Source organism: Notolepis coatsorum (genome assembly GCF_963971535.1).
Source record: "Notolepis coatsorum genome assembly, chromosome: 4".
Taxonomy (NCBI): domain Eukaryota; kingdom Metazoa; phylum Chordata; class Actinopteri; order Aulopiformes; family Paralepididae; genus Notolepis; species Notolepis coatsorum.
The window spans coordinates 174,932,612-174,945,419 of NC_140168.1; the positions used below are offsets into that span (position 1 = coordinate 174,932,612).

The 12,808-nt window shown below is 41.8% G+C and overlaps 1 protein-coding gene across 5 annotated transcripts in view; it reads right to left on the bottom strand.

The window, feature by feature from the left end:
• Positions 1–12,808, bottom strand: part of arhgef11 (Rho guanine nucleotide exchange factor (GEF) 11) — a 143,735-nt gene that overhangs the window by 77,843 nt on the left and 53,084 nt on the right. For all 5 annotated transcript variants that reach the window (XM_084313624.1, XM_084313626.1, XM_084313623.1 and 2 more), the window contains exons 23-25: positions 11,970–12,170; positions 11,562–11,609; positions 9,234–9,382 (exon numbers count right to left, since the gene is read on the bottom strand). In XM_084313624.1, coding sequence (XP_084169750.1) covers positions 9,234–9,382; positions 11,562–11,609; positions 11,970–12,170 — 398 coding nt within the window. The remainder of the gene's footprint in view (positions 1–9,233; positions 9,383–11,561; positions 11,610–11,969; positions 12,171–12,808) is intronic.

Sequence of the window (12,808 nt, forward strand, 5' to 3'; positions counted from 1 at the left end):
TTTCAAATGCATATGATCGCTATACATTATGCTCCATCATGCGTGAAGGAAAGGGGGGGGGGGGGGGGTCGTTTATGATTCCTTGATTGTCAGTAACGGCTTTCATTAGTAAAACAACATACGTTGATCGGACAGATTGCAATGAAATACATGGACAATCGAGCTGGAAATAACGTTAGGTTCCTCTTACCTGTGCCCGATGAGACTGGAGGAAAAAGATTCCAATTATTTGACGTCGATCTGCTAGATCCATTTTCCGTTTGTATGACGCAATAAACGCCGAAAGCATATTGATTCTTGCGTCTCGAAAGCGATCCCATGCACTCGAGTGTGTATATTGATCCACGTAACAACATATCTCTGGCGGAGCTTTTCCCCTGATACCCACTTCCGTTTTAGAGTGGAGTGTAACTCGCCCGAAATCCACAAGGCGGCGGTATTGAGGCGTTGCAATATCAGACAGGGTCCAGCTGGATCCCGGACAGAGGCTGGATGAATTATGAATGCCATGGCGAAAAAATGAAATAACGATCCCAAATACTAGTTTACTCGTTGTTTGGCACTCAACGCATGGCGGCCAATAACGAGAATACTCGTTATTGGCAATTAATGTGTTAAGTGGTTAAAGGTGCTATAGAATAGATAACATTTGTATGTAGAGTAATCATTTATAAAAAAATATAATAATACATCCACAGAGCTTTTAGAAAGGTGTGGAATACAATTATTGCTTCCCCCCCAAAAAAAGTATTGATTGAATTTTTTTTTTTTTATATTTTTGTGTGCATGTATCCCCTCCTTACTTCCATGTGGGAATGCACCTGCTTGGATAAATGACACAATGTTACTCTGGTACAATGGTGACATCTAGTGGCCGAATGTGGTCGATTTATTCTTCTTCCTGCTCCTTTTGCCCATGGTAGAATTGTATTTATGATTTTGTATGAAAACCGTATGATTGTATTGCTTCCATGTGGCAAATAAAACTCTGAATCTGAATGTCATCTATGGCACCTTTAACTGAATTTGTATTTTATTTTTTTATTATTTTTTAAACAAACATATAAACAAACATGACAACACACGATAAGATATACAAGCATTAATTGTCAGGGCACATCCAATGAGATCACATTTTAGTTAGTTGTCTTATATAAGATATACCCCTAATACCTGTTATCTAAAAAACCTACACACATATGCTCCAGCTCGAACCCCCCCCTCCCGGACCCCACCTTGAGAAGTACCTCCACTATCCCTCGCACCTAACCAGACACTATCATTATAAGTAGAGATGTTCCGATACCATTTTTTCCTTCCCGATCCGATTCCGATACCTAAGCTTTGGGTATCGGCCGATACCGATACTGATCCGATACCAGTGCATACATAAAAAAAATTATTATATAAATTATAAAACTTTTAAAGCTACCGTTTTATATATACTGTTTTTTAGTAATAACTATAAAGTAATGGTATTTATTCAACAACAGGTGATTGTATAGATTAGTATTAATGTATGCTCAATGAGTTCACCCACGGAAAGGTTGTTGTGGCATTGATTCCGCACGGAGGTTACACGTTGTTGCACTTCCTATCCAGTCGGCTCCGTTTAGTAGCAGAGGCTCTGTTGTGATTTTTAATGCACAATAAATATTCAACATTCTCTTTTGAGACTCAGACTCAGCCTCAGACTCTTATCATTTGGCACTAAAAGCTAAACATTGTCACCGGTATCATGGCTGTCCGCATTATGTCATTAATTGCGTGCATGTGTGGGAGAGGTTGATCAGTTAGCCACGTTAGCATGAGCTAGCAGTTAACGCAAGCTAGGTTAGATGGAAACAAGACAATATAACGTTACTGTTGAAAATGTGATTTACCTTGGAATACTTTGCCAACTTGCTGTACTTTGCTTGCAGGTCTGCAGCCATTATTGCTGGATTATGAATAGCCGCAACTTTAGCTAAGGTAACGTTAAAGCTAAAACTAGCTTTTCGGTTAGCTCTTCAGCTAATGCTAATAACACCAGCAAGCGAATACATCAGAGCTCCCCGTCACACTGCTGTCGGGACGATGGCATTTAAGAAAGTATCTGCTGTTAAAATGACAAACAGCATTGACACTTTAATTGACGGTCGATTAAAAACATGTTTGTTTTATAATGCTAACTCTCAGTAGGAGGATACCGCACGTGTTGTTTATAAATGACGTCATATGGTATCGGAGCGCAGAATTAGAGGGTACTCGCCGATACCGATACCAGCATTTTAGGCAGTATCGGAGGCATTTCCGATACTGGTATCGGTATCGGAACAACTCTAATTATAAGCTAGCTTTTATTCTCTCCACCACTTCTAACCACATTGACATTTTGGATTCATTGAGACCCAGAATTCTTGCTGTAGATATTTCATGGTAAATTACATCGAGATATGTAAGAAACCAAACTTTACGGCACATTTTTTCCGGTTGAAACCAGCGTGATGCGATCAGCTTTTTGGCTACTGTGATACCCGATAAAACCAATCTCTTTAGCTGTGGATTCACTGCAAATTCAAAAACATCATTCAATAGTAATACCGAGGGGTGTACAGGTATATTCCAAGATACGAGTTTTGATATTTGTTGAGTCACATCTTTCCAGAATGCCTTAACTGGTGAGCAGTCCCAATACATGTGCATAAATGTCCCTTCGTCCCCATTTGAACATTGGGTGCATTTGGAATCTTGTTTAAGCCCCATTCGGCACAGTCTTATAGGAGTCAAGTATGTCCTGTGAATATAGTTAAGGTTGATTTGTTGATGATCCGGGTTCCTTGATGTAAGTCGGACATTTGCCCAGGCTCCTTGCCAATCAAAGTCATTTTCCAGGTCTGGTATATCCCTCCTCCAGACAGAGTCTAGTTGGAGGGTTTCATACGAGGACGTTAGTAATTGATGATAAAATTCTGAAACAAAACCTCTCGATGTCTCTCTTGCGTAGAAGAATTTGTGGTATCTGTGGTGTTCAATTGGTCTGTCTAATGGAACACCGTGAGACTTCAAACATAGCTCTAACTGTTTGTGAAAAAGCCATGTGGACTCGGTGAGATAAAAATGTTTGCGTATTTCTTTATCACTACAAAAACCCTGTTTGTTAAAAACATCCCCTAATGAGTGTATGCCTTGCTCTTCCCATATAGGGAATATTATAGGTCGTTTTCCAATTAAGAGTGCATTGTTATTGAATAAGGGAGTATGATTGTGCCATTTTTGTGGGTTAGGATTATTTTTTTGTGATTCACGCCATATCCGGATCGCATGAGTAACTATGGGGCCAAATTTTCGTTCACAGTGCTTGATTGGTAGTTTAGTGTATGCTATGTCCTTCAGTCTATGTGGGGCTACTATGTTTTCTTCTATTTTTCTCCAGGATGCTAATGCTTGGGAGTCAAACCATGTTGTCAATGGACTTAATGTGTACGCCTTAAAATATAGGAAAAAATCTGGAAATGCCATGCCACCATCTGCTTTATTTCTCTGTGCGGTGGATCTTTTTATACGTGGTGGTTTGTTATTCCAAATAAATGTGTATGTGGAGGAGTGTAATCTTTTCCAGTAACCCTCTGGAGGGGGTAACGGTAGCATTGAACTGAAGAAGTTGATTTTAGGTAGTACATCCATCTTAACTATTGATATCCGTGCTTGTACTGTGTTTTTAAGTTTTGCCCATCTATCAAGGTCGTCTTTGATTTTGTTTTGGATTTTTGTGTAGTTGTGTTTCACCGTTTGTCTTATGGTAGGGAATATTTCCACTCCCAAGCATCTGAAATGTTTTACCATCGGTATCTGTCCTGGGAGGGTTGTATCTTTTTTTGCAGGGGTGTTAAGTGGAAGGAAAGCCGACTTCGGCCAATTTATCTTAAATCCCGATAAATCACCAAAGTCCCCAATCAACTTGAGCAGATGAGGCAATGTGGTGTTGGGGTTTTGCATGAACAATATTACATCGTCCGCATATAAACAAATTTTTTGTTGTGTGCCCTTGATTACGATTGGTTCTATGGATTGGGATTGTCTTATATATTGTGCTAAAGACTCTAATGATAGATTGAACAGTCCGGGACTAAGAGGACAACCCTGTCTGGCAGAGCGTGATAACGGAAAGATTTCGGAGATGATTGTGCCTGTTGTAATCATGGCCGATGGGTCTTTGTATAATACTTTAATCATATCGATGAATCCTTTTCCTAACCCCATCCTTTCTAGCACTGCCCATAGATACGACCATTCCAGCCTGTCAAAGGCTTTCATAGCATCCAGGGACAGCATCGCCTTAGGTATGGTGTCCTCCTTGTCGGCATCAAGTACGTGCAGTATTCGTCTTATGTCTTCAGTGATCAGGCGGCCTCCTATGAAGCCAGTTTGGTCCGGGTGAACTAAAGACGTCATATGCTTTTGTAATCTGATGGCTAATACCTTAGAGTACAGTTTGATATCTGTTCCGAGGAGGCTTAAAGGTCTATAACTACCGCACTCGTTGGGGTCTTTGTCTTTTTTAAGGAGGACTGTTATGAGTGCAATATTGTCATTCTTATGGAAGTTCCCCTCCTTGACTGAGTATAAGATCATATTTAGTAATAAGGGGCCAATTATGTCCCAACAAGAAAGGTACATTTCTGATGGGAAACCGTCTCTTCCAGGAGCCTTACCACTTTTCATTGCGGTTATGGCCTTCTTGAGTTCCTCTAGTGTGATCGGTGTTTCTAACTGTTTAGCGTCATCCTCTGAAAGTTTAGGGAGAATAATTTGATTAAGAAATGTCCATTTTGTTTTGATCGAAGGTCGTTTCTGATTTATATAAGTCGGAGTAGAATACTTTGAATGTATCGTTTATTTTTACAGGATCTGTTACAAGTACTTGTTGTGCTCTAATGGTAGTTATATCTGCAAATGTTGCATTAATTCTTAATCGCATGGCTAATAGGTGGCTGGGTTTGGAACCATTGGAGTACTGCTGTTGTCTTGTGCTGCGTATTTGTATTTCCGATTGTTGTCTGTATATGGCATTGATCTCTATTTTTAGTACGTTAACTTGATTTTCTAGTCGAGTTGAGTTGTTGTATTTTAGAGAATTAAATAACGTTGAGTAAAGCGTTTCCAGCTCAGCCAGTTTTGTGCCTTGATTCTTGCGCATTTTGGAGGAAAAGCTATCCGTGAAATCTTTGATCATTCCCTTTACCGACATCCATATTATTCTGGGGTCTTGCACCGAGTTTGCATTCTCCCGTTGGAATACTATAAGAGCTTCTTTGAGTTGTGTAATGAATTCCTTGTTATTAAGCAGCAACGAGTTAAATCGCCATCTTGGGGCTCGGGAGGATAGTATACCAAATGTACCTTTAAGGAGTAAATAACAGTGATCTGATAGTGCGTTGGGTATCATTTCCACTTCATAATTATCAAATAGTCTCCGTGATGCAAAGACAATCTATTCTGGATAGTGTATTATGTTTCGCAGATCGACAAGAGTACTTTCGGGTCGTGGGATTAAGTAACCGCCATAAGTCATTTACACCTGTAATCTTCGACCAATCCTTTAATGCCTTCGATAAATTCTTTTGTTCGCTGGAAAAGGCGAGGTAAGATTTGTCCATCCTTGGGTTCCAGATGGCATTAAAATCCGCTCCTATTATAAATGAGTAATCGGGAATGTCTAACATTGCATTGGTTAGTGTAGTGAAGAAATCTTCTTCGTACAAATTTGGGGCGTATACCGCTATCAACGCTATTTTCCTGTTCTTATGTTCAATCTTAGCTATAGTTATCCGACCTTCTACATCAGACCATACTCCCTTTAGTACAATATTCAACTTACGTTTAACGACTATGGCTACACCCCGAGTTCTCGTACCAATAGAAGAGTGACTGATATTATGGTATGTGTTGTCCGCTAATTTATCTATGTCTTTCCCTAGAATGTGCGTTTCGCTTAGTAGAGCAATGTCCACATGTTCTTTTTTCATCAGTGTGAGCACGCTTTTGCGTTTGAGTTGGTTATTTATTCCCCCGGTGTTCCATATCATTATATTCAAACTAGCCATAGTCTATACATGTTGCATTGTAATTTTTGGTAATGCTTCTAGAGTGCGAGGCAATAATAGATATACATCCCACTAGTGAGGTCCCGTTGAGAGCCGAGCTTAAAAACATACATATATACAAATAAAAATCCCCTACCCTTCCCTCCCACCGAGAGTCGTACAGGATTGTGTTCCATGAACACAACCTTTGCGTATGACTCCCTCCCTTGCACCACCGGATATCCCAGAATGATCCAATTATCCTTAACATTCCTATGTATACCATAGGATCTAACACTCTAAATTCTACCATAAGTAGAATGTCGACTGTGGCTTGGCCACTTTCCCGTAAAAAAAAAAAAAAAAAAAAAAAAAAAAATAGAAATTTAAATGATAAAACTAAAAATAAAAATAAAGACCAAAAATAAGCTTCAATTGTCATGCCCTAATCACTTACATTTTATATGAACTTGTGTAATTTATAGTAACCCATGAATAATATGAAGGTATTGAACTGAAGAGAGAGCCTCAATAAATCAGAGAGAGCGGATGAAAAAAAAACAAGTAAAAGGAAGAGAACATTAACTTAGATCTTAAAAGAGCATTGCTATGCTTAAACATCTAAAGTATAAATTGGAGAAGTAGTGGAAATATTTCCCATTAATAAAAAAACAGTTTTTAAATACGTATAGCAGCATTTCCCCTGACCGGGGAGGGCGATGATCGTTGTGTAGAGTGATCTTTCAGCCGGCCGGCTCTGATGGTTCTGTGGTTCTGCATCTAGATAGCTGTTGATTATTCCCCCGAGGGGCTTCTGGTAGAGTGACTGATCACGTATTGCTGATATTCCAGAATGTTACATATATCAAAGAATGCTTAGATGTTCTAGATTATTCCAATGTGTCTTTTTTACATTGTTTGAATGTTCCAGTATGTTCTGGAGTGTTCCAATCTTGAATCCAATATGTCAGCAATAATATAAACCCGACGGGGACAGATTCAAAAACTCTGAGCACGTAGGTCTCACTGTCCCAAATCCTCGGTTCATTAAAGATTGTACTATATGGTGACCTTGCATAACAGAGATTAAAAGGCCATTTATACACTATTCTGCGTGTTGTGCAGACAAGTATTTGGCTGCATCTTCAGGCGAGTTGAGTAAAACCCTTGCTCCTTGTTTATCGACAACGCGAAGTATTGCAGGGTATATTAGTAGGGGTCTGTATTTCTCCAGGTATAGTTGAGACATCACCGTCTTGAACTTGGCACGCAGTTCCACTACGTCACGACAATAATCTTCAAAGCAGTGTATTGGTACATCCATGTATTTCAGATTGCCTTTCATCCTGCGAGTTTCATGAATAATCATTTCTTTTATTCTGACTTGGCGCAGTATAACCAATATCACTCTGGGCTTAGCGTTATTGCCAATGGAGCGGGTCCCCAATCTGAAGCACTGATCCACCTCGGGTACTTTAGGAAGGATCGCTGGTCCCAAGATTTTCTGTAATTCTGTGGCAAACTCTTCAGGATTTGCACATCTCACTGACTCGTCCAGCCCGACTATACGAATATTCAGCTTGCGTTTTTGATATTCCATCTCGAATATTTTGGCTTTCTGTTCTTCATTGATTCGCTTAAGCTCCAACGTTATTTCGCTGAGCTCCGCCTTGATTTCTTTGTAGTTTCCCTTCATTTCAGCAGTTAGGTTAACGTTGTTAACCTCTACTTCTTTGTAGATGCGAGAGAAATTGTTTTCGTGGGCTTCCATAACTGTTTCCAGAGCCTCGGTGCGTTTAATCTGTGCGTCGGCGTCCGCTCTCAGCGCATAAATTTTGCCTTCAATAGATTCTTTAATAGCATCTACTTTTTGAGTTATTATCTTCTCCATTTCCTCCATTCTCCGGATGATATATTCGGTGTCCGAGGAGGTATTTGAAGGGGTTGAACTTGAAGCGGCCACTGTCAAGTCTATATTTTCTGCTGTATTCCGCACGAATCCTGGTTCCTGCGGCGGGACCTCTACGACTGTTTTTGGTCTCGCTGTGTCTTTCCTTGTGTTTGGCATCTCGATTCTTTTGGTCAATATAGTTAGTTGATAGTCTCAGTTGATATATGCGTCAAGTTTTAAACGCATTAATGGTTTATAAATATGTTTTTAAAACGAAAAAAAAAATAACGGGTGAGCAGCTGTGTCACATGCGACCTACTCCATTCTAACGCTAAACCGGAAGTCCTTTAACTGAATTTAAAGACTTTTGTTCAGCGTTCGACAATGATGTAGACTGATAACGGCAGGGCGGTGATTTGTCCATCGGGACTGAACAATGGTATACTATTTCCCTTACTTTCCAGTTCAATTCCCAAACTGGAAATGATCTTTTTCTCTCCATTACTTTTCCAGACTTGCGTTTCAACCCTGAATGCAAACACAACCAAATTCAGTTCTGACGAGTAGGTTAGTTCGTTTGATTTAGTCAATATATAGTAAATCTGACAGCCAACAAAGTGTCATCCCCAAACTGTTATTTTTGCATCAGAGAGGAGCTTAATATCTTAGAAATAAAAAAATTTCCATACACTGCTCTTGCGATGAAGACAATTATTTCATGAAAACGAACGCTTCAGTCCTGAAATCCGGATTTCAGAATCGTTGCTATTTCCAATTTGTAGCGATGACGTAAACACTTTCATCTAAGCTGTGATGCCTTCCTTTAACCACTATGCCGTGTCTTGGAACCAGTTCAGATTCCCTCATAAAAACGAACCAACCAAACGTGCAGTTAACCGGGTTCCTGTTAAATGTAAGACTTTTTAAGACCACTTTGAATAGAATTTAATACCCATTTCATGGCCGTACTGGCAAAATAGTATGAAGGATAATTACTATGAAATAAGTAATTCCATATGAATTGGGGAGGAACCGATAGGCTATTACCGTACTGCTAGGCTATTACCGTACTGATAGGCTATTACCGTACTGCTTACTTTGCAAACCAACATTTCTCTCAAACACATACAAACGGGACACAGAGAGGTTATCGTAACATAGACGTAACTTCCTACACCGATACACTTGATCAAAATCCTGTATCAAAATCACATTCAAGACCAGTTTAAGACCCTGCAGTGGGAACCCTGAGCTAAGTAGATGGGCGTTGGGTTTACCATAGATGACAGCCTGTCTGTCCACCTCCCTGGCGCTGAGTGTGGTGAGGAGCTGAGGAGGCACGGTCTCCTGCCAGTTCTGACTGTCGCATGGCTCCTCCTCCAGAGCCGGGGCGTCCGGGAGCAGCGCCAGAGGGGACTCCACGCTCCTGGACCGTCAACACACACAAAACACACGTTTCAATTGAACCCTTGCACTGAGGAATCATATAACTCCCAGCCCACGTATTCACATTTGTAAATTCAATCCACATCACCTAGGAGTGTGAATGTGATGGGTCACAAGAAAGTACTCAACCTCTACTGTCTTGAACTATGAGTGAACACAACACTAATCTACCATCTTTAAATAATAAAGTACTCAACCTCTACTGTCTTTAACTATGAATGAACACAACACTAATCTACCATCTTTAGATAATCAAGTACTCAACCTCTACTGTCTTTAACTATGAATGAACACAACACACTAACTTACCATCTTTGGATAATAAAGTACTTAACCTATACTGTCTTTAACTATGAGTGAACACAACACTATCTTACCATCTTTAGATAATGAAGTGCGCATGCGTCGCCTGAGACGGCCGCTGCTGCAGATCGCTCTACCAGTTTTGTACTGTTTTGTCAAGTTCTACGTCTTTATTGTACATGTTCTTTTTACCTGGACACTAGTCCTTATTTATTTAAGTCGTGCCCTTCTAGACATGCAGTTTAGAATAGTTTTAGAAGAGTTTTTGTCCATCTGGCTGATGGGGGAATTACTTTTTCAACTCTCGAGCGGACAACAGCTGACCGGAGCGTCCTTTGTTTACACGAGAGATCAGCTGTTGTCGCTATGCAACCAGCCGGCGCGCTGCAACCAGCTAACCAACCCGGAGATATCAAACATATTCCCGGAGGAGATACTAAGGACAAACGGTGGCTTTCGGGGATGTCGAGGAAGAGGGCGACGTGCGAGACAGAAGAGGGCTGAAGCAAGGAGAGAGAGAAGGAGATTTCAACCATATCTCCCCTCCTTCGTCATGGGCAACGTGAGGTCTCTGGCAAATAAGATTGATGAGCTGGCCGTGCTTACCGGCAGTCAGAAGGAATACCGTGAGTGTAGCATTATGTGTTTTTCTGAGACATGGTTGCACACAGATATTCCCGATAGCAATGTCTCTATAGACGGGTTTCAGATTGTGCGCTCTGATCGCAACCGCGGGAGCGGCAAGCGTAAAGGAGGGGGGCTTGCTTTATTTATTAATAAGAGATGGTGTAACCCCAGCCATATTACGATCAAAGAGCGACACTGTGACCCGGATATAGAGATGTTAGCTGTAGGACTCAGACCATACTATTTGCCAAGAGAAATCCCCCACGTTATCATGATGGCCGTTTACATCCCCCCCTCGGCAAACCCGACGGCCCCGTGTGACGTCATTCACGGCGTAATTGCACGTCTCCAGACGAAACACCCGAAGGCTTTAATCCTCATCTCAGGGGATTTTAACCATGTAAAACTGGACAAATCACTACCAAACTTCAAACAATATGTCAGCTGCCACACCAGGGAGAACAGGACCCTGGACCTGTTTTATGCCAACATCAAGGAGGCATACAGCTCCTCACCACTACCACAGCTGGGCCGGTCGGACCACAACCTGGTTCACCTCAACCCCTGTTATGTGCCTCTGGTCAGAAGACAGCCTGCGACCAAAATAACTGTAAGAATGTGGTCGGAGGAGGCTCAAGAGGCACTACAGGGCTGCTTTGAGGTCACAGACTGGCAGGCACTGTGAGCCCCACGGAGAGGACATCGATGGGCTCACAGAGTGTATCACAGACTACATCAACTTTTGTGTGGACTCCAATGTTCCATCTAGGACCGTTACCTGCTACCCTAACAATAAACCATGGGTCACTAAGGATATCAAAGCCATTCTGAACGAGAAGAAGAGGGCTTTCAACGCAGGCAACAGGGAGGAGGTCAAACGAGTTCAGGGGCGTCTGAGAATTAAACTCAGTGAGGGCAAAGATAAATACAGGAGGAAGTTGGAAGGGCAGCTGGAGAACAACAACATCAAACAAGTGTGGTCTGGAATGCAGACAATAACCGGCATTGTTGTTGTTCCTTTAACTAAGAATGAACCAGACACCAATAACCGTCTTTAGATAATACAATTTTGAACACTGGTCCTCTGAAAAACAGAAACACTTTTTCTTCATCTGAGGAACTCAATCCGTGCTTCTAGGTCTCTGGAACGACGTTAGTCATCGGACCGTTACCGATAGTCTCTGATGGGCGACTCGTTGTCTGTGTCCGGGGTAGCTGGGGCGACTCACCTGCGTCTAGACCGGGGCGTGTACGGGGGTGTAGGGTTCTCTAGAGACCTGAGCAGGGGAGAGATAATAGCAGATGAACACCTACACAGACAAGTACAAGGAACGGCTTGTTCTAGGGGAATGTGTGTGTGTGTGTGTGTGTGTGTGTGTGTGTGTGTGTGTGTGTGTGTGTGTGAGAGAGAGAGACACAGGGTTTTCTCTGCTAGCGGAGGTTCGAACCCATTAATTAAGATTTGAACGCCAACATAACGAACGAAGGTCCGAAAGTTTGAACGTTTGGGCTCAGCCCTAGTGTGTGTGTGTGTGTGTGTGTGTGTGTGCCTGTGTGTGTATGTGTGCGTGTTTGTGTGTCTCTGTGTGTGTGTGTGTCTGTGTGTGTGTGTCTGTGTGTGTGTGTGTGTGTCTCACCGTGCTGAGCTGCCTGACGACGAGGCACTGTGCTGCAGCAGCCTGAGCCCCGGCCCCTCCCCCTCCTCCCCGCAGTCCTCCATGTCCACGTCGCTGCGGGAGCGTGGGACAGACTCCGCCCCCACAGCCCCGCCCCGGCGACGCCCCTCGCCCTGCGCCTTCAGCGACTCACTGCGGGCCAGACGCACCGACACCGCGGGGCTGAGGGAGAAACACAGGTTTCAGTATGAGACACAATGGCTGCTACATTATGACATCATAATCAACATCCGCAACCCCCAAATAACGGTGTCAGAGAGCCCACTATTATAGGAGACAAAAAAATACAAATAAAAATATATAGTTTTTTATAAATGGAAATGTATGGTTGAAACATGCAAACGTTCAAACGCACACACACACTAATAAGCATTGGAGGCTTTTAACCAGGGCCGGACTGGGGAAATCATTCAGGCCAGGAAATATAGTGCAGAATATAGCCCCAGTCAGGCCACTTTTTAAGCAGGGGGAAATTTTTTGTTACAAAGACTTCATTTCCTGCATTCTGGTGCAGTAATTTTTTTATTTGTACCCTTTAAATGCCAGTGTTTGTGATGGCATCACAGATTATTGTTAAAAAACAGGCTAGCATAAAAGTATGATTAGCAACAACACTGATTTTGATGGATTTTCTGTTTTTTTGTAATGTCAGATTGAAAAAAATACAATCTTTTATTCAACTTCAGCCCTGATCATAACACCACATATTCATTTTATAATAATTATATAATAATTCTAACCCTTTAAATGCCAGTGTGTGTGATGGCATATATTTGCAATATATCAAATGCAAAGTAGAT